Genomic DNA, 19,959 nt, shown 5'->3' on the forward strand with positions numbered 1-19,959 from the left:
AGTGTTGGCGTGGATGTGGAGAAATTGGAATTCTCCTACATTGCTGGTGGGAATGTAAAATGGTGCAGCTGCTTTGGAAAACAGTTTGGCAGTTCCTCAGAAGGTTCAACATAAGAGTTCCCATATTACTTAGCAATTCTGTTCCTAGTATAGACCCAACAGATATAGAACTATATGTTCACACAAAACCTTGTACACAAATGTTCACAGTAGCATCATTCGTGATAGCCAAAAGGTGGAAGCAACCCAAATGTCCATCAACTGATGAATGAATAAACAAAATCTGGTATATCCATACAATGAAATATTCATCAGTGAAAGCGAATGAAATATTGATTCATGCTACAACATGGATGAATCTTAAACATTTTACCAAGTGAAAAAGCCAGACACAAAAGGCTGTGTACATGATTATGTTTACATGAAATGTCCAGAATGAGCAAACCTGTAGAGACAGAGACAGAAAGTAGATTAGTGGTTGCCTAAGGCTGTGGGATGAGAGGTTTGAGGGTGAGGGCTAAAGGGTGTGGGAATTTCTTTTGGGGTGATGAAATGTTCTAAAATTCATTGTGGTGACGGTTGCACAACTCCAAAAATACTAAAACCATTGAATTGTGCACTTTCAAAGGTGAATTGTTTTTGACTATATCTCAGTAACACTGTTACTGAAAAAAAAAAGCAGTTTGCAGATAACAAAAATCCCAATAGAACACAACAGACTTTGATCCTGGCACACTTCAATGGTTCTACGTCAGTGCCATAGAGGAATCTCTGCATTTAGATGCTTTTCTACATGGTGAGATCATCTGTGATTGGAAAATGACTTCATATTGTACTGCTTTTGAAGTTACACTGGCTTCTTTTTTTTTTTCCTGTGCCTTGACTATGTGTGGATTTTGATTGGGGAGAAGGTGGTTTCAGAGATCAAATAGTTCTGGCTCAATAGTGGGTCCTCCCTTTTTGCCGTATTTTATTCTAATGGATTATCTCTGTTTCACCTTCTTCCCCTCTTCTCTGGATGAAGTTTGGGGAGCATGAGTTTCCAGCAGTGCATTATTCATCAGAACCTTGGCTTTTTCATTACCAAGTGTCCTCATTTCACTTCCCCACTCCCACCAAATTAGAGCTCATTAAAAAGGGAACAGGGTACAAACTCTGTGGCGCTGAGAGAAACTAACCAATCTTGAGTTTCACCTGCTAAACTTTAACAGAAATGAAGGAGAAAATAAAAATGGTAGCAGAACTCAGTGGGAGGGAAAGAATGTGTGCATTTGGGGCACAGGTCAGACCGTAAACAGAAAGAGTGAAAATTGGAGTGAATATGTATCACATTACCAGTCCGCTTACATTCAGTATCTGAGTTGTAGCTACATTGTTGTGATTTGGGGGGAATAACAAAGGATTTTAAGATATGTCCCTCGTCTGTGGCTTATAGTTTAGAGATATGAATTAGGATATAAACATTATATAAATTTATAGAATATAAATATCTCGTGAAAGGTGAGATGCCGTCTCTGGCCACAATCCCATGGGTTAGTTTTGTTGAGGCATAAATTACTGAAATCCAAAGAGCAGATTTTGAGCGGAGCAGCAGGGTGGGTTGGAGAGCGCCAGTGCTGAGGAGCTTGGGGGAGAGGGTGTCACGGAGGAGACTGTGCTGGCTTCAGGTGTAAGCACGTCCCAGTGCAGATGGGGAGGATCCTTTCGGGGCTCGTTCATTCTCGCACTTTGGGACATTTTGCCTCTAGAATGGAGACGCTGAGACTTGCAGCAACCCGTGCAGGTTACGATTTGCATGTGGTGATAATGTTGCATTGGGAGTGAAAAGGAAAACAGGAAGGAGTTTTGCTTTTTTTTTTTTTTTTTTTTTTGCAGTACGCGGGCCTCTCACTGTTGTGGCCTCTCCCGTTGTGGAGCACACGCTCTAGACGTGCAGGCTCAGCGGCCATGGCTCACGGGCCCAGCCGCTCCGCGGCACGTGGGATCCTCCCGGACCGGGGCACGAACCTGAGTCCCCTGCATCGCCAGGCAGACTCTCAACCACTGCGCCACCAGGGAAGCCCAGGAAGGAGTTTTATCAGAGGTGTTTTAGACATCTTTCCCTCCTTCCTGCCGCTTCAGCGAGATGCTCAGAGTGATGGCCACAGCTTTGGCATGAGGAACCTGAGCAGACCAGCCACCCTGGCTCCCTTTACCTCTCCTCTCCTCCTGGAGGAGGATTTGCACCAGCAGCTCCACGGTTCCGAGTTCCACGTGGAGAGCTTGAGGAAATGAAACAAGAGCCAGGCACGAGATTCTGTGGCTGAGGTCCAGGGCTCAGGATGTGTGCAGTTTAATGGTGGAAAAGACGGCAGAGTCAGTTTAGGTAGCTGAAGAAGTGAATCTCGTTTACTTTTGCTGCTGCATGTTTCTTGAGCCGGTCCACTGTGTGTCTGTTTGATCAGGGTGAACCTCAGAGGGTCATGGTGCTGTGCCCAGAGCAGGCGCGTGGATGGAGGCAGGGTTACTGTTCGTGTCTTACGCCTTTTGGTTTGTTTGGTGCAGCATATAGCCGTGAGTTCGGGCAGTGGGAAGAATGATCTGGAAAAGATGAGCAGCATTCTGGAAGCCGTGCCGCAGGTTAAGTTTATTTGCCTGGATGTGGCCAATGGATACTCGGAACATTTTGTGGAATTCGTGAAGCTCGTCCGGGCCAGGTTTCCAGAACACACCATTATGGTAGGTATGGTGGGACGACCTCCTCTGGATGGGGAAGCAGAGAAAGACGTGTGTGGGGTGTCCGGGGAGCTGTGTTCTCTTCGTAGGTTTTGGTGCCTTCTTCTTAGCAGACTAGTTGAGAATCAGCAGGAAAAGGAGAGGAGGCAGCTGTAACGACCTGAAAACTGGCTCTGCTCTGAAAAAAAATACGTAAAATCCAGATCAACGCCATAAGGTGTTGGCTCTTTGTCTCTGTTAAATATCACCAATGTTTCTTACCATGTGAGACCATTAAACCAAGGTCTGTGTCACTGCTTAACAAAGGGTATATTTTTAAAAATGAAAACGTACCTGGCTTTCTGTTTAACATATTTATGTCATCTCTGACCCAGTCTCCTCTCCAGCAGAAAACTCTGCTGTAAGAGTTGAAATCCACAATGTGAACACTTCAGAATAGTCAACAATTATTTGCAAATCAGTTGGTGTCTTGTTTTATCTAACGTCTTTATTTTTGACTTTTCCTGCCTTTTGGGGGGTATTTTCCTAATTTTTAACACCTTCGCTAGTTAGAATGTATATCTCTTATTGCTGGGAAACAGATTTACAGAAAAATGAACTAGAAGCTTTAGGGTTACATTTGGGCTTTTGGAAAATCTATATTGTAATTGTGTGTCTTCACTAGTCTTAATTAACATGGCAATTATTGATTGACCCCTAGATAATTTACCTAACTCTCCTTCTACAAATTTTTTTGAACCCAGTTTTCTCTTTTCTTTCTTAAATTTGTTTTATTGAAGTATAGTTGATTTACAATGTATTAATTTCTGCTGTACAGCAAAGTGATTCAGTTATATATATACATATACTCTTTTTCATATTTTCCATTATGGTTTACCACAGGATATTGAGTATAGTTCCCTGTGCTCTACAGTAGGATCTTGTTGTTTATCCATTCTGTATATCAAGTTTGCATCTGCTCATCCCAAACTCCCAGTCCATCCCTCCCCAATTCCCCCTCCCCGCCCCCCGGGCAACCGCAAGTCTGTTCTCCGTGTCTTCCTTTTACAAATTTTGAATTTAATTTCTCCTCACATTTCATCATTTTAAGGAAGTTGGGAGACAGGAATTAGTATTTCTGCTGATGGAGTTGAATCATCTGTTAAGGATTTCCAAAAATTTTAAAGTATTTTTATGCTCTCCAGTCATGTGAGAAGAAAGCATGAAGAATTGTCCCAAGGTCAACCAGCTGTACCATGTCTGAGTTGGGTGGGAAACAGCAAGATTCATTTCACCCCCCACCTATAACGGTGCTGCCAACGTGGTCGTGTTTTTGATAATAGGAGCACCGTTTGCTGAATACCCGTGTTTCAGGAGGCTTACCTTTGTTCTTTCTCTTCTTTACAACATCTCTGTCAAGAGTAGGAACTGTTGTCCCACGTTTACCACAGATGAGGAATCCTAATTCCTGATTCTTTGACCGTGGGATTTTCACAAGCTCATAGCCATGTTGAGCGGCGGAGCTGGGATTTGAGGTCAGGTTGGTCAGAGTTCAAAGTCCAGGCTCTGGAGACCTGTTAACATGCTCTGTCCTTGTTAACTTCAGTGATGAAGCTCCCTCCTTCCACTAGGCCCCGGGGAGGCGGGCGGTGCAGGAAGGGTGTGGACTGGCGGGGCAGGGAAAGGGCATCGTGGCCAGTGCAGGGCCTGGGGGTTGCTGGGGTGTGGGGAGTGAGGCAGGGAGGGGGAGATTGACGCAGAGTTCCCAAGGACCCCCGGGCAGCCACCAATGGCAGGTGCCTCTGCAGTGCCTGCCGGCTGCCCAGGGAATGTGTTCTTGTTGTTCGTGTTGGTTTCCCCAGCGATGAGCACGAGGCTTCGGCGAGGTAGGTGTTTATTCCTCAGCCATGCTTTGCCTGCACTGAGCCCTGAGGTCTGTGATTCACTTGGAAACCCCCGGTACTCGTATGTCCTTGGTTTTTAGGAAGGTAATTTCTCTCATGGCTCTGGGAGGCATTGGGAGGATGCATTTGTCGTGTTTGGAAACTGAAAGGTATATAACACGGGTGCTGAGTGCTACTGTGACGGTTACACCGCAGTGAACAGAAGCGCAGCTCATGGTAGAGGCTGGCGATTCCTGGGTGTCTGCATCAGGGGCGAGGCCTTTTTGCTTCTGGTGCCCAGCACATTCTGGATTTACGTGGACCCTTTTTTCTTGTCTTTCACCTAAGGCAAGCACTGCCACAGGTCTAGAGGGGGGAAGCGGGGATGTTTAGAAAATGTCATTGGCAGAAAAGGGTCCTGTGAAGATGCTGGGTGTGAGAAGAGTGTGACAAGTCCTCTGGGCCTTCGCCTGGTGGCCTTCAGAGAGGAAAGGGAATGATGTGTTCTTGGGTGTGTTCCAGGTACTGTGGAAAAAAGGCACTAGCGTGGACCAGGCACTTCTCTTTTAATAATAATTTGTCCTTGGGCCTCCCTGGTGGCGCAGTGGTTGAGAGTCCGCCTGCCGATGCAGGGGACACGGGTTCGTGCCCCGATCCCGGAGGATCCCACGTGCCGCGGAGCGGCTGGGCCCGCGAGCCATGGCCGCGGAGCCTGTGTGTCCGGAGCCTGTGCTCCGCAGCGGGAGGGGCCACAGCAGTGAGAGGCCTGCGTACAGCAAAAAAAAAAAAAAAAAAAAAAAAAAAAAAAAAAAAAAAATAATTTGTCCTTGTGTAAGATAAAGGCACCTGTTGTACTTTAATTGATGGGAAATTCATCTTGGGTCGAGAAAGTTTTGAGGGTCACGCAGCCAGTGAGAGGTGGGCCTGGGGTTCAGCGCCTGTCCCCAGGGCCTGGCATCTCTCCTTTATACCATGCTGCAGCCAGGCCACCTGCCAGCTCAGGCTCATTGGGATGCAGAGGTCCCTACGTTGGGTCTGGGAAGTGCCTTTGTGCTGGTGGCTTGCTCTATTTTTTTTTTTTTTTAAAGATTTTTTTTTGATGTGGACCATTTTTAAAGTCCTTATTGAATTTGTTACAATATTGCTTCTGTTTTTATGTTTTGGTTTTTTGGCCCCAAGGCCTGTGGGATCTTAGTTCCCCGACCAGATATCGAACCCACACCCCCTGCATTGGAAGGCGAAATCTTAAACACTGGACTGCCAGGGAAGTCCCTGGCGGCTCTTTCTGATCTGGTCCTGAGGACGTAGGCCCGTGACACCTGATCTGTTCAGATGAGACTAGCTCTGCTTCCCTGGGGAATGTCAAGCCAGCCACCATTGGCCGACCCGCAGCTAGCCACTGGCACGCCCTTGGCATTTCCATGTGTGGCCAGCGGCTCAGGCACCTGCCTGGGTTCTTTCTCCAGCTGTCATGGTCAGACAAGGTTCTGAGCCCTGTGGAGGCCCTGCCTGCTTTGTGCCTCTTCCCAAGAGGCGGACGCTCTTCAGTGTTCCTCACAGGTGTCGGCCATGGGCAGCTGAACATACCTCCTTGAAGCACAAGGGCCCTCTCAGGCCGAGTTACCTGGATTTTGTTTTCACCCTCTTTCTGGACCTGGTGTGAACTGAAACTGCGGCAGAAGCTATGACAGGCCTCAGAGATTCAGCCGATGTTTGTTTTTGAGAGTCATACAGTAAACTCAGTTTCTTGTGCCATGCAAGGCAGTTATTGCCCTGATAGCGTCTCCTAGTCCCTGGTTGCATGGGTAGGTAAAGGGACACCTTTGTGGGCATGGGAGAAGGCTCTGGCATTAATGTTCCAGCACCTTCTATCAGGTGTTGGCCCCCAGGCCAGATCCAGCCTGCTGACCTCTGCCTTAGATCATTCTGTAGGAAGGATTTTTCTTGGCAGAAGGCCTCAGAGGAGCTGGTAGAAAGTGGGTAGAGAAGTTATTGTTTCATGGGTATGAAATTTCAGTTTAGGGTGATGAAAAAGTTCTGGAGCTGGATATCGAACTTTCTTTATAAACCTTACAGTGACAACGATGGGTGGGTCTCATCAGTCCCGCTTTATAGCAGGATATATGCAGACTCAAAGTTGAAGCTATTTTCTTAAACTTTCATGGCGAGTGGGAGGGCCATCATTCAACCCCAGGGCTTTCTGAACTTATTTTGCCATAGATGTCTGGGTCTAAAGGAAAGCTGGAGGACTTGGGGCTGGTTCTCGCCCAGAGGACTTTTAAAAATGCTACAGAAGTACTTGAAAGGTTTTGTCCCTTTTTATGCCTTTTCCCTGGACCCTCATACCTGTCTTGGACATGGATGAGCCAGAGGGGCGCCTGGACAGTGCTTGGCCTCCCCAGGAAGAGGGGTTGCCTAGCGGAAATCTCTACTTGCCTGCTTTGGGGCCCAGCTGAGGGTCTGTAGCTTCTGTTTTGTCCTGGCTGCCCGGTCATGACTGAGCCGGGTCTGCTGCCGCGTGAGGTCACGTTCTGGGCCTCTGGTATCCGCTGCCCACAGGAGCTGCTTCAGCCAAGATAAGCGGACTCCTTGCTAATCACTCCCTGCCAGCTTCCCCCACCCTGAGCCCGCAGGCTGCCTGGGCCACGGGCTGGGCTTTCCCCGGAGCCCGGCGGCGCTCCCCTGGCCCCTCTCATTTCTGAATTTGTCTTTTCCTTTCTGCCCTTATTTTTGCCCTTATTTCTTGGTTTCAAACTTGGACAGATTTTGTTCCTGCAAGTGGACACTCACCATCCTCTCCTGGTCATCTGCATTCTTGTTGTGTGGTCCTCAGGCTGGAAGCCTTTTGTAATCACTCTGGGTTTTTCCATGCTCAGCCCCCTCTGCCGTGACTGCGTCTGACCACTGGTTCAGGATCCCGCAGGCAGTTCAGGGGACACGGGGACACCTGGGGGAGCTTCTGGGCTCTTTCTTTTCTTTTACATCTTTATTGGAGTATAATTGCTTAACAATGGTGTGTTAGTTTCTGCTTTATAACAAAATGAATCAGTTATACATATGTTCCCATATCCCCTCCCTCTTCCATCTCCCTCCCACCCTCCCTATCCCACCCTTCCAGGCGGTCACAAAGCACCGAGCTGATCTCCCTGTGCTCTGCGGCTGCTTCCCACTAGCTATCTACCTTACGTTTGGTAGTATATATATGTCCATGCCTCTCTCTCGCTTTGTCACAGCTTACCCTTCCCCCTCCCCATATCCTCAAGTCCATTCTCTAGTAGGTCTGTATCTTTATTCCTGTCTTACCCCTAGGTTCTTCATGACATTTTTTTCTTCTTAAATTCCATATATATGTGTTAGCATACGGTATTTGTCTTTCTCTTTCTGACTTACTTCACTCTGTATGACAGACTCTAGGTCTATCCACCTCATTACAAATAGCTCAATTTCGTTTCTTTTTATGGCTGAGTAATATTCCATTGTATATATGTGCCACATCTTCTTTATCCATTCATCTGATGATGGACACTTAGGTTGTTTCCATCTCCGGGCTATTGTAAATAGGGCTGCTATGAACATTTTGGTACATGACTCTTTGTGCATTATGGTTTTCTCAGGGTATATGCCCAGTAGTGGGATTGCTGGGTCATATGGTGGTTCTATTTGTAGTTTTTTAAGGAACCTCCCTACTGTTCTCCATAGTGGCTGTACTAATTCACATTCCCACCAGCAGTGCAAGAGTGTTCCCTTTTTTCCACACCCTCTCCAGCATTTGACCTCATATGGTTGTACCTGGTATGTTCATCCTGAGCTGATTTGAATAATTTATTTGGTATAAAGTAGGCCCTTTTAAAATCAAATGGTTTGTAGGAGGCATCAGGTTTGGGTCGGGGGGGTATCCACAATGAGAATGAAACCTTGTAGGGAGCTTAGAGTAGCTTCTTTTAAGTGTTTTATTTTAACTTATTTTTATTTTTAAAATATATTTTGAATTTTTAGCAAGTCAACCAGGGAGGAAGAATGAAGGCATCTTGTTTCTTGGGTTCCTAAGTTCTTTTTTTTCTTTTAAAATTTATTTATTTATTTATTTATTTATTTTGGCTGCATTGGGTCTTCGTTGCTGCGCGCGGGCTTTCTCTAGTTGCGGCGAGTGGGGGCTACTGTTAGTTGCAGTGCGTGGGCTTCTCATTGCAGTGGCTTCTCTTGTTGGGGAGCACGGGCTCTAGGTACACGGGCTTCAGTAGTTGTGGCTCGCGGGCTCTAGAGCGCAGGCTCAGTAGTTGTGGCGCACGGGCTTAGTTGCTCTGCGGCACGTGGGATCTTCCTGGGCCAGGGCTCGAACCTGTGTTCCCTGCGTTGGCAGGAGGACTCTCAACCTCTGAGCCACCAGGGAAGTCCCCTACTAAGTTCTTTTTGAGGTTCAGAGTTCATGCTGGTCCTGTGCTTAAGGAAAAACACCCTAAAAAAAATCACATTTAATTATAGAAGTGATGCAATTTCTACTGTCAAATCCAGGAAATTGTAAAGAAGAATGATTAATAACAGTCAGAATATTCCTTTACCTAGACGTAATTTGTCAGCATTTTGGTGTATGTTTTCATCTACACCTATGCTTGTCTAACAAAATTGAGATCTTACTATTTCTTTGTTTCCCCTAACATTATACTGAAAGCATTTTCCCATGGCATCAAACCAATCTTGAAAACATCACATGGGGCTTCCCTGGTGGCGCAGTGGTTGAGAATCTGCCTGCCAATGCAGGGGACATGGGTTCCAGCCCTGGTCTGGGAAGATCCCACATGCCGGGGAGCAACTGGGCCCATGAGCCACAATTAACTGAGCCTGCGCGTCTGGAGCCTGTGCTCCGCAACAAGAGAGGCCACGATAGTGAGAGGCCTGCGCTCTGCGATGAAGAGTGGCCCCCGCTTGCCGCAACTAGAGAAAGCCCTTGCCCAGAAACGAAGACCCAACACAGCCATAAATAAATAAATAAATAAATAAATAAATTTTTAAAAAAAGAAAACATCACATGGATGGGTCATAGATTGTCGAACCATTCCCATTTCGGGGACTATATTTGCAGGTTTGCACTGTTACAAATAATACATCTTTGTAGTTAAATCTTTGACCTTATTTGTGATTACTGCCTTGAGAGAAAATCCTGGAAGTTATTGGATCAAAGGATATACATACTTTTGCATTTCCCTACATGGACAAATTGCTTTCTGGGAAAACTTGTTCTGGAGTAGACACTCCACCGGCAGAGAATGAGTGTCTGTTTTCTCTTCAGTGTTTAGTCTTTATAATCATTGATAATTTAAGTGAAAAGTGGTACCTCGCTGGTATCTTCATTTAAATTTGATCACTAGTGAGGTTGAACACTTTCCCTATGTTTTTGGCCACTTTTATTTCTTTCATTAGTTTGTTCGTGTCCTTTGGCAGTTATTCTGTGAGGTGGTGGCATTTTTCTTGTAGTTTTGGAAGAGCTCTTGTAATGTTAGTGACTCTTTGTCATAATTGCAGATATTTTTCTCTATCAGGTTGCTGATTAGTTTTGTTGATTATATGTATGAGTGTGTGTATTTATATGTACACAGGTTTTTAATTTTCATATAGATGGATCTATCTTTATATATATATATATTTTGTTTTATGCTTATTACAAGTATTCAAAGTTTTCTTCTAAATCTGGGAGACAACTTTTAATTTAACTCATTAATCCATTTGAAGCTTATTTTGGTGAAAAGTATGAGTAATAATCTGTACCTTTTTCCAAAAGATGCCTTTCCCCAGCTCTATTGAAATACTGTTCTTCCCTCAATGACATATAAGGCCATCTTTATCATGTACTATATTCTCATATGTTCCCGTCCTTTTTCTGGGCTGTCTGTCATTTTCCATTATCAGATGCTGTTGGAATTAAAGTAACTTTGAGCCCTCCTCACTGTCCTTTTCCAAGATCCTTTTATACAAAGTTAAAAGTCACTTTGTCTAGGTGGAGAATTCAGCGAAAAGACACTTGGGGGCTTCAATGCCAAAGAATCAGTCGCACAAGTTAGGGATGCATTTCTCAAAATAAGACTTTGTATAGTTGTGAAAATTTAAACAGGCATCTTGCCAAGTATCCTATGTACCAGCTGAAGGATCCACAGGGCAGTGGGTTGTAATAAAAAGGGCTATTTTTGTGTTCGCAGACTCCTGCGGTGAAAGAACATATACTATTTTCAAACCAGATGCATCCTTCTGGTTTTTAGATTCTGCCACTTCCTGGCTTATGTGTTTACTAGGACCACAGCTTCATGTTGTTCTGCAAATGATGTACGTTCCAGTGCTGTTGGGTTTGTCTGCCCTTTCATATCTCGGTGGGAACCACTGACCCTAGAGTGGGATACCCAGGTATTTTCCCAACTGTGAGATGACCAGTAGTTCTCTAATCCTGGGTTCCATAGAAGTTCCTCAGGGCTTTTACAGACTGTGAACAATAAAGATTTTAATCAGCAGAGAGAGTGTTTCATTGCTTATTTTACGTATTTGGGTTCTCTGTAAGATTTTGTTTTGTCCATCACTGATAGGTTCAACAAGCCCTGACCGCGATAGCCTAAGGTCTCTTGGAGTTCTAAAGTCATGTAATTCTGTAGTTCCTCATGCCGTCAGCTCACGCAGAGGTAGCCCCGGGTGTCCAGTTCTGTGTTCTTGTTAACAGAGAAGAAAGGAAACCTGGAGGATACTCCAGCCCACCGATTTCAGACTGAAAGTCTATTCAGGGATTGGTCCATTGTTTTCTCCCATTTTCTCTTTACGTGGGGCTCCTCCATCACTTATCTTTGTTCCACCAGGAGTAGTTCATGATCTCAAGCTGTATTCTTTCTGTCCCAGGCAGGGAACGTGGTGACGGGAGAGATGGTGGAAGAGCTTATTCTTTCAGGAGCAGATATAATCAAAGTGGGCATTGGACCAGGTAAGCCTTGCTGGGAGCACAGCAGGGGCTGTGTGGGTGGGGGGTGGGGAGAATTGGGATCGGGGCTTGGAGGGACCAGAGATGCCCAGAAGGTACCCCATGAATGATCCATGCACAAGTTTAAAGCACACTTCTTTTGGAAGTATCATTGAGCTTCTGATCAGAAGAGGCTCCTGAATAGAAATATCATTGAGCTGCCTTCTGATGCCTCTGGGGAAGTTCTGAATGAACTTGAATGTGGTTCGAATGAGCTCTTGGTTTCAGAACATTAACGTGGAAGAAAAGAATGAGGTCTCATGAATGATCCCATTCACCTTGAAGAGGAGGGTGAAGGGTGGAGAATCCATGGGGACAAGTCTATGTGAATGTTCGAGGGACCCCAAACATGGCAAATAGGCATGCAGCCGTGAGGTCACATTTGAACTTGACCTGTGGCTTAGGTGGTTATCATCTCTGGCTCCTCACCTGGTACATATCCATCTCAGATTTTGCAGCAGCCTCCTGGGCCTTCTCTCCCAGGATTGCCATTGGCATTTTGAACTGAGAAACGAGGAGGAAGCTTTCTATCCTATACTGGGCGGTTCCATTTTCTCTTGGGGCCACTTGATGCTGGCCTTCCCCTTTGGCCAGACAGGAGCATGAGCTTCCATGTATGTATGTATATATATATATATATTTTTTTTTTTTTTTTTTTTTTTTTTTTTTTTTTGCGGTACGCAGGCCTCTCACTGTTGTGGCCTCTCCTGTTGCGGAGCACAGGCTCCGGACGCGCAGGCCCAGCGGCCATGGCTCACGGGCCCAGCCGCTCCACGGCATGTGGGATCCTCCCGGAGCGGGGCACGAACCTGTGTCCCCTGCATTGGCAGGCGGACTCTCAACCACTGCACCACCAAGGAAGCCCCTTCCATATTTTTAATGTCTTCATTGTCACGTTTTAAAATTCCTCCTTGCACATCCATTATTAACCAAACACTAAAACTGAAGAGAAGGAAAGAACGAGATACACTTTTTTTTTTTTTGAAAGAAACCCATATTTTATGTATTTATTTTTGGCCGTGCTGTGCGGCATGCAGGATCTTAGTTCCCTGACCAGGGATTGAAGCCATGGCCCCCTGGAGTGGAAGTGTGGAGCCCTAACCACTGGACTGCCAGGGAAGTCCTGAGATACACATTTTCATTTGGGAATAAAAAATAGCAAAGATTTTTTATAGGTATCGTCCACCCAGAAGACACTACCAAAAAAGGAAGCAAATAATAAACCAATATGAGAAGAGTCTTTGGGAAAGCACTGCCGGGACGCCGAAGGCATCGTTGCATTGTGACCTGGCACCGTGGTCAGCCTTGAGGAACTGGGGTGGACATGAAGAGACTCCTGGGGAGGGGGAGCCCTGTACGCTTGTGAAAGGCCCCGAGCGTTTAACACACAGGGAGGTTTTCAAGATTGGCTTAGGTGAGTGGCAATGTTAAAAGCCCAATCTGTAACCTTCTGAGCAAGAGGAAAGGCCCCTTTGGTCTTTACTGGGTGTCTGTCATTATTGAAAAGTCAGAGAGGATAAAGCCCGGTTCTTGCTTACAGGGCGCTCTGCCCGCTTAGAATGGGCTGTAATAGATGAGGCTTGTGATAGAGTCGAATAGGCTGATAACAGACCGGGAAGGCTCTTTTCCCCCAGAGCAGAGCACGCACCAGTCACCTATTTGCTCAAGCGTATTGAGTGTCTCCTAGCTGCCATCGTGACGCGTGGGTGCTGTACAGGATGTGAGGTGTGTAAGTGGTCTTCTTGGCCCTCAGAGCAGCTCCTGATGTAATCTTGAGCATTCAGCCGCCCTCGTGTCCTTCCCAAACGTCCTCTATATACACAGTCTCTTTCCCTTGAAGATTTATTGTCCTTCCACTGTCGCTGTGTGCCTCCCAGGCTGTCTGTTTAGAACAGGCGTGACTGAAGGGAGTCAGAGGCTTTCTCTGAGCCTGATGTATTGGAGCCACTTCTGTAAATTTATTGGAGAGGATGTTTACGTTTTACGAATTCTTCAGCATAAAAACACTGGGTACTGTCTAGATGACAGCATTAAAAAAAGTTCATTATGGAACAACTCCTGGCACTTGGGAAAAAGCATTAAAAATGCACCCCTCGCCCCACCCCCTGCTCTGGGCTGGTACCCAGTTTCTCCTTTCAACCTGGGGCTTAATCAAGACCACTCCCACACCTTGTCCCTCACCTGTACAGAGCTCCAGGCCGCTGCAGCTGAGCCCCTGCCCTCCGTTGAGGATCTGGCAGATGAGTGGGAAAGGGGAAAAGCGAATTCTGAACCAGAACCAGAGGTTATACAGCTCCAGTTGTGCCTTGCACAGTGTGTGCCTGGGTCAGGGGTGTCTTGGTCAGGAGAGAAGGTCATTGGCCCCAGGGTAGTGAGTGGCCCAGGTAGTGAGTGTTGTGAGGATAGACAGAAAGAGGCGGTTCTGCCCTGCAGCTGGATGCTGGAGAAGGTGGCTCCCCAGTCCTGGTTTCCCTGCTGGAGCCAGGCCTCAGGGTGTAGCTGTGGTTCTCCAATCCTGTCCCTAAAGACCCCCCCTCCCCCGGGAGAGGTCTGTGGGAAGCTGAGAAGCCACTGGTGGTGGTGGGGAGCCTCGCCCCCAGGGTCCGGTGGGAGGGAGGAGTTCACGCCCAGCTTTTACACCGGCCCCAGGGCGCCCCATAGGCGACACCACCAGACCTGCAGGAGGGACCGAGTGAGTGAGTGGTGAAGCCCTAGAGACAGGGACGTGGGTGACTCATTCATTCTCGAGTTCACGCATTCTTTCTGTGCCTATTTATAGTGCCCTTATTATGTTCAGGGCTCTGTTCTCAGTTGCTGGATTGACCACACTGAATATCCATGGAGCTTACCCTCCAGCAGAGAAAACAGATCCTCGGTTCTTACGCAAATAACGATTTAAATGCTGTTTTTGAAATGAGGGCTGTGATGAACAACTTCCCTGCGGCAGTGACATTTAAGATGAAGCCTGAAAGATGAGAAAGGGTTGGCTGGACCAGGGGGTTGGTGCAGAGGGGAGCGCTCCACCGAGAGAACACCGTGTACAGAGGATCCCCGAGGTGGGAGGAACTGAAAGGGCAGCGTGGCTGGAGCCTGCTGAGTAGGGGCGGGAGGAGTGGGGGGGCAGGGCAGGGGAGACAGTCCGGAGCTCGATCCAGGTGGTCTCGGGGCAGGCGCTCGCCTGCTGGGAGGGAGGGGGAGACTTGAGCACGGGACCTGTGCTGGAGAGGCCCGTGCCCTTGGCGTGACGCGGAGTGGACTTCCCTGGGCTAATACTCTGCAGGCAGTCGGCCAGGACTGGAGTTGACTGGGGAGGGCAGAGGTCTAGGGGATGAAAGCATCGAGGTGGCTGGTGTGAGTTCTGCAGTGGAAGCTGACCTCAGAGTCCTGGCTGGACTGGGTGGGAGATGGACCACGAGAGGGTGGGGACCGGGAGGCTGGGGCGTGGAGAGCACAGAGCCGAGTCAGAGGGGGGCTGCAGGAATGCCTGGAGCGCCGGCTCCCTTTTCTCAGGGGCTTATTGCAAGGCTGGGCGTTTTTCATCCCTCTTGTCATTTAATCTCCCTCACAGCCCTATGAGGTCAGTGCTTTTATTTTCATTTTACAAGCGAGGCACCGAGGCTTAGAGAAGCTAGTAATTTGACAAAGGCTGAAGGTCAGGGAGGCTCAAGGTCACGGGAGGCATCTGAAGGTCCCTTGTGGTTGCGTGGAAAGTGAAGGAAGGTGGGAAAGAATGGAGTTTAAGGATGGAGGGTCAGTAAGTGGGAGCTGATGTCATAGAAGAGAGTGATAGTGACAGGGTGTAGGGTGGAATGTCCTGGACAATAGCAGATGACGGTGATGAGGCCCTGAAGGGATCAGAGGCCAGATGGTGGCCACCTCCATCGAGCTGTGGGGCAGCCCCGTGGCTCCCCTCCCGCCACTGTGGAAAGTTCACCCCCAGGAAATTGGGGCAGGGCTGTGTGACGGAGATAGAGGCTCGTTTTGTATCCCGTTCTGCTCGTTCATAACCATCTGTCTCTGGGGTCTCCCTCTTCCTCCATCCAGGTTCCGTGTGTACCACCCGCACCAAGACGGGAGTGGGCTACCCCCAGCTGAGTGCTGTGATTGAGTGCGCAGACTCGGCCCACGGCCTGAAGGGGCACATCATCTCGGTAAGTGTCCAGGTGGGGCTGGTGGAAGGGTCTGGAGCATCTGAGGAAGGCCCCTGCTCCCTGGCTGCCCTTCACCTCGTTGGCATCCTGTGGGCTCGGGAGTGAGCCAGGCACACGGTCACAGCATTTGGTGACAGTCGACCCTACTCCCTATGGATTCAGCTCGAGGTGGTGGGTCCATGACGGGGGGATACGTGGGGAGCTTTGAGAAAATGAGAGGGCCACGTGTTAGCTTGCTAGGGCTGCTGTAACAAAGTACCCCAGACTGGGTGGCTCAAACAAGAGAAATATATTGTCTCACAATCCTGGAGGCCAGAAGTCCAAGATTAAGGCGTCAGCAGGCCATGAAGCCTCCAGGGAAGGCTCTGTTCCAGGCCTCCCAAGCTTCTGGTAGTTCCTTGGCTTATGGCACCAGAGCTCCAGTTTTTATGTGGCGTCCTCCCTGTGTGCGGTTTGCCTTTGTGTCCAAATTTCTCCTTTTTATAAGAACGTCCGTCATTTTGGATTAGAGGCCCATCCTACTCCAGGGTGACCTCATTTTCGCTAATCACATCTACAGTGGTGTCAGATGCTGTCACCGGTTACCGTGGTGAGAGCAGATTGGGTAGGATGTTGGGGGCAGAAGTTAGATTTCTGTGGGCGGAGAGACGTATGGGAAGTAGGTGAGCAGAAGCAGAGTCAGTGATCATGAAGCTTCTGGAAGTACAGCACCTCAGTACTCAGCCACGAAATGTCAAGGATTGAATGAATGTCAAGTTAACCCTCAATTTATCTATTATCCTGCTCCACCTTTATCAACATGACCATCATTCACATAGTTACCACGTCTCTCCCCTTCTAGATGAGATGCTCAGAATAGGACAGAACATGTCAGATATAACTGGATGGACTTGGACATAGCTATGGCTTCCACTTATGTGGGTGATACGTACACGTACATTATATATAATTATGTATATTTAATATATATATATAAATTCTGAAGTGGTGGTGTGTTTTTAGTGGTGCTGTCACAGTGAACTCACATTGAATATAGTAAATTAAATCTTCAGACCTTTTCACTTGTCTAGGTGCTAAGCCAAGCTCCCATATTAAGTAATTGACAGATTATTTTGTAAAAAATCCAGATGTAGTAAATTACAGATCCTGGTGGAATGATCTCTTGTTGATTTTGGCTCAGCATTTCAGCTGGTGAGATTTGATTTCTGGACCTGCTTTGAGGGTATAATAATACTCTTTAAAAATCCCTACGTGCACACCATCTCACTTGAGTTTTACTATGGCATTGGAGCCCTGCAGCCGTTGCTTCCCCGCATGTGACTTGTTAAAACCAAAACGAAGATCTAGTTCTTTGACTCATGGTCCAGCCCACACTTTCTGTGCTCCTTCCAGTTCTTCATCCAGACTTTCCATCCATCCATTCAGTCAGCACGTATTCATTGAGCATCTACTGTGTGCTAGGAGCCGGAATAAATGACCGAAGATTTATTGGCTGCTGACAGAGTTCTAAGACCTTCCACTTAATATCTTTTCCTTTTAGCTTTTGCTCCAGTGAACAAATTAAGACCCATTTATTGAACAACTCATGTGTAAAAGGCTGACATAGAGCCATCATCCTACCTTTACGGAGTGTGGTGATTGAACTCACTGGAGTCACCAAACAGCACTGTCCTCCAATATGGTTCTCAAATGCTCACCGTAGCCTCGTCTTGGGCTGGCTGCATGACAGTCACCAGGGAGGCTTTTCACCATAGACATTCCTGGACCCCATCCTGTTGAATTAGACTCTTCATAGTTTGCCCTCCAGAGCACCATATGTAGTTATGTCTCCATTCACCATCAAGTGTCTTAATAACAATTTAGACCTTATATATCTTCCTTGAGTGGCCACCATTTCTAACTCAGTGGAGGTCAAATTAATGAAGTTTTACTATGAACTTATTCTGAGATCCCATACTTGTGTCTTTCTAGAAAGTTCACAGTTGCTTAGTTTATAGGACCATTTGGGGAGTAGGGGTGGAGGCTCTGCTTGCACCACAAGTGACTCTGAAAATCAACTTGGGATCTCCTTACCCACCATCATTTTATAGCTTATGTCAGCAGTTCTCTAAGTGTGTGCCCAGACCTGGAGCATCAGTAGCAACTGAGGACTTGTTAGAAGTTCTTGGGCCCCGTCTCAGACCTACTGAATCAAACTCTGAAGGTGAGACCCAGGAATCTTTTAATGAGCCCTCTAGGCAATTCAGATGTGCTTCCAAATTTGAGAACCATTGGCTTCTAGAGTCGAGGGTCGGTACACACAGGTCGGGTCCGTGTGCCAGAGCTATCTGCTGGCACCCAGGGAACAGCTTCTGCGAATTCCTCAGGAACAGTGACAGCCCAGGCTGGTGATACCGATGCTCCAAGGTTCTTATTTTTCCATTGATGGCCAGAGCTTTCCTAGATGGGGTTAGAAGTTCAATCTGTAGTGCAGACCCCGTGATGTTCAGACTTATATAGGTTCTGCACCCTTGACTTCAGCTCGTTCCTTCTGACCAGCAGCTGAGTGTCTTGGGGTTCAAAGCAGCTGTTTTTCTCACTGTCCCTTTGTCTAATGGAGTTTCACAAGCAGGTTTCTCCCACTTGCCAAGAGTCCTAAACCCACTGGAAACCCATCAACTGTTTGGATCCTGCCACTTTGTCCAGTTTCCTTCCAGCTGTCTCATTTTACACTTTCGTTGCTGAATTAGCATGTCTGTGCTACTGAAGTTCAGAAGGAAGCCACAGCAGGGGGTCGGTTACACCCGAGAGGCTGGACTTGAACTGTGGTCCACATGGGCTTCTGAGAGGCAGAGGACTGAGAAATCCAGGACACCTCCTGGGTAGGTGAAGATTAAGGTGTGACAGGTTCATTTTGTCTTGTCATCTGCTAGGGACATGACACAAAGGAGAGCATTTTAAAGGTGGAAACACCATTAGAGGAAGTAATGGCTGACACGTATTGAGCAGTTACTGTCTTTTGGGCATGGTACACCTATAATCTCTAATCCTTGGAACAATCTAGGTATTAGGTAGCTGTTCTCTTGATTGGACAGGTGTATTAGGTGTATCTGTTTCTCTAGAGAAACAGAACCAATAGGGTGTGTGTGTGCGTGTGTGTAGATATAGATTTATTATAAGGAATTGGTTCATGCAATGATGGGGCTGAGAAGTCTCAAGATCTGCAGGGTGGGTTGGCAAGCTGGAGACCTAGGAGAGCCGATGGTGTGATTCCAGTCTGAGTCTGAAGGCCTGAGAACCAGAGAGAGCCAGTGTTTCTGTTGGAGTCAGTGTCCAGGGTCCCAGTTCTAAGGCAGTCAGTCAGGAAGAATTCTCTCACTTGGGGAAATCTCAGCCTTTTTGTTCTATTCAAGCCTTCAAGTGATTAGGTGAGGCCCACCCACATTAGGGAGGGCAATCTGCTTCACTCAGTCTGCTGATTCATGTGTTACTCTCATCCCCAAAACACCCTCACAGAAACATCCAGGACAATTTTTTGACCAAATGTCACTCCATGGCCCCGTTGACGCCTAAAATTAACTGTCACATCCAGTGAGGAGACTGAAGCTTTGAGACCTTAAGTAACTTGTTCAGCCTCACACTGCTGGTGGGGGGCAGAGCCAGCTCTCAAACCGAGGTCTGTTCATCTCCCGTGTTCCACTCCTTCCCTTGACCACCCTGATTTAGAAAGTGTGGAGACTCAGAGGGGGAAGGGCTAGCTGAAGTCACCAAGAATGCGGCGTTGGCCCAGCATCACGGGTCTGCTCCTTTCCCATCATGCTGCTTTGGGGGACTTCAGCTTAACCTGTGCTTATAGCTCATCTTTTCCCCACAGGGTCCCCAAGAATGTCTTCAAGTGAAGGGATCAGGGTCAGGACCCAGTGAACCCTTAGGAGGGGGAGGGATTGGAACAACCAGATGAGTTCATTGTCCACTGATACCCAGAATGGCTTGGACTTTGTAGTGCTTCACAGGACCTAAAAAAAGGTCCTGTGATGAGGTTGGCTGGGATCACTATTGTCTCTTCACTCAAGGCCAAAATTTTAACCAGTGCATTTGATAAAGACCTAGAGAGCGTGCTTCTCTAGTTTGAGGAGGGAATGATAGAGTTCAAGCTGATTCAGAGTTACCCCCAGCCCCTTCCTTGTCTACACCCAGTCAGTAGGGCCCTCATCCACTCACTGACCCTCTGCAAAGAAGGAAAGATTGATTGGCAAATTTC

General features: G+C 47.4%; 1 protein-coding gene across 2 annotated transcripts in view; it reads left to right on the top strand.

Annotated features, from left to right (window-relative positions):
- GMPR (guanosine monophosphate reductase) overlaps nt 1–19,959 on the top strand; it is a 43,253-nt gene that overhangs the window by 10,272 nt on the left and 13,022 nt on the right. For both annotated transcript variants that reach the window (XM_060109814.1, XM_060109815.1), the window contains 3 exons: nt 2,545–2,718; nt 11,451–11,532; nt 15,613–15,719. In XM_060109814.1, coding sequence (XP_059965797.1) covers nt 2,545–2,718; nt 11,451–11,532; nt 15,613–15,719 — 363 coding nt within the window. The remainder of the gene's footprint in view (nt 1–2,544; nt 2,719–11,450; nt 11,533–15,612; nt 15,720–19,959) is intronic.

Source organism: Mesoplodon densirostris, chromosome 10 (assembly GCF_025265405.1).
Source record: "Mesoplodon densirostris isolate mMesDen1 chromosome 10, mMesDen1 primary haplotype, whole genome shotgun sequence".
Classification (NCBI taxonomy): domain Eukaryota; kingdom Metazoa; phylum Chordata; class Mammalia; order Artiodactyla; family Ziphiidae; genus Mesoplodon; species Mesoplodon densirostris.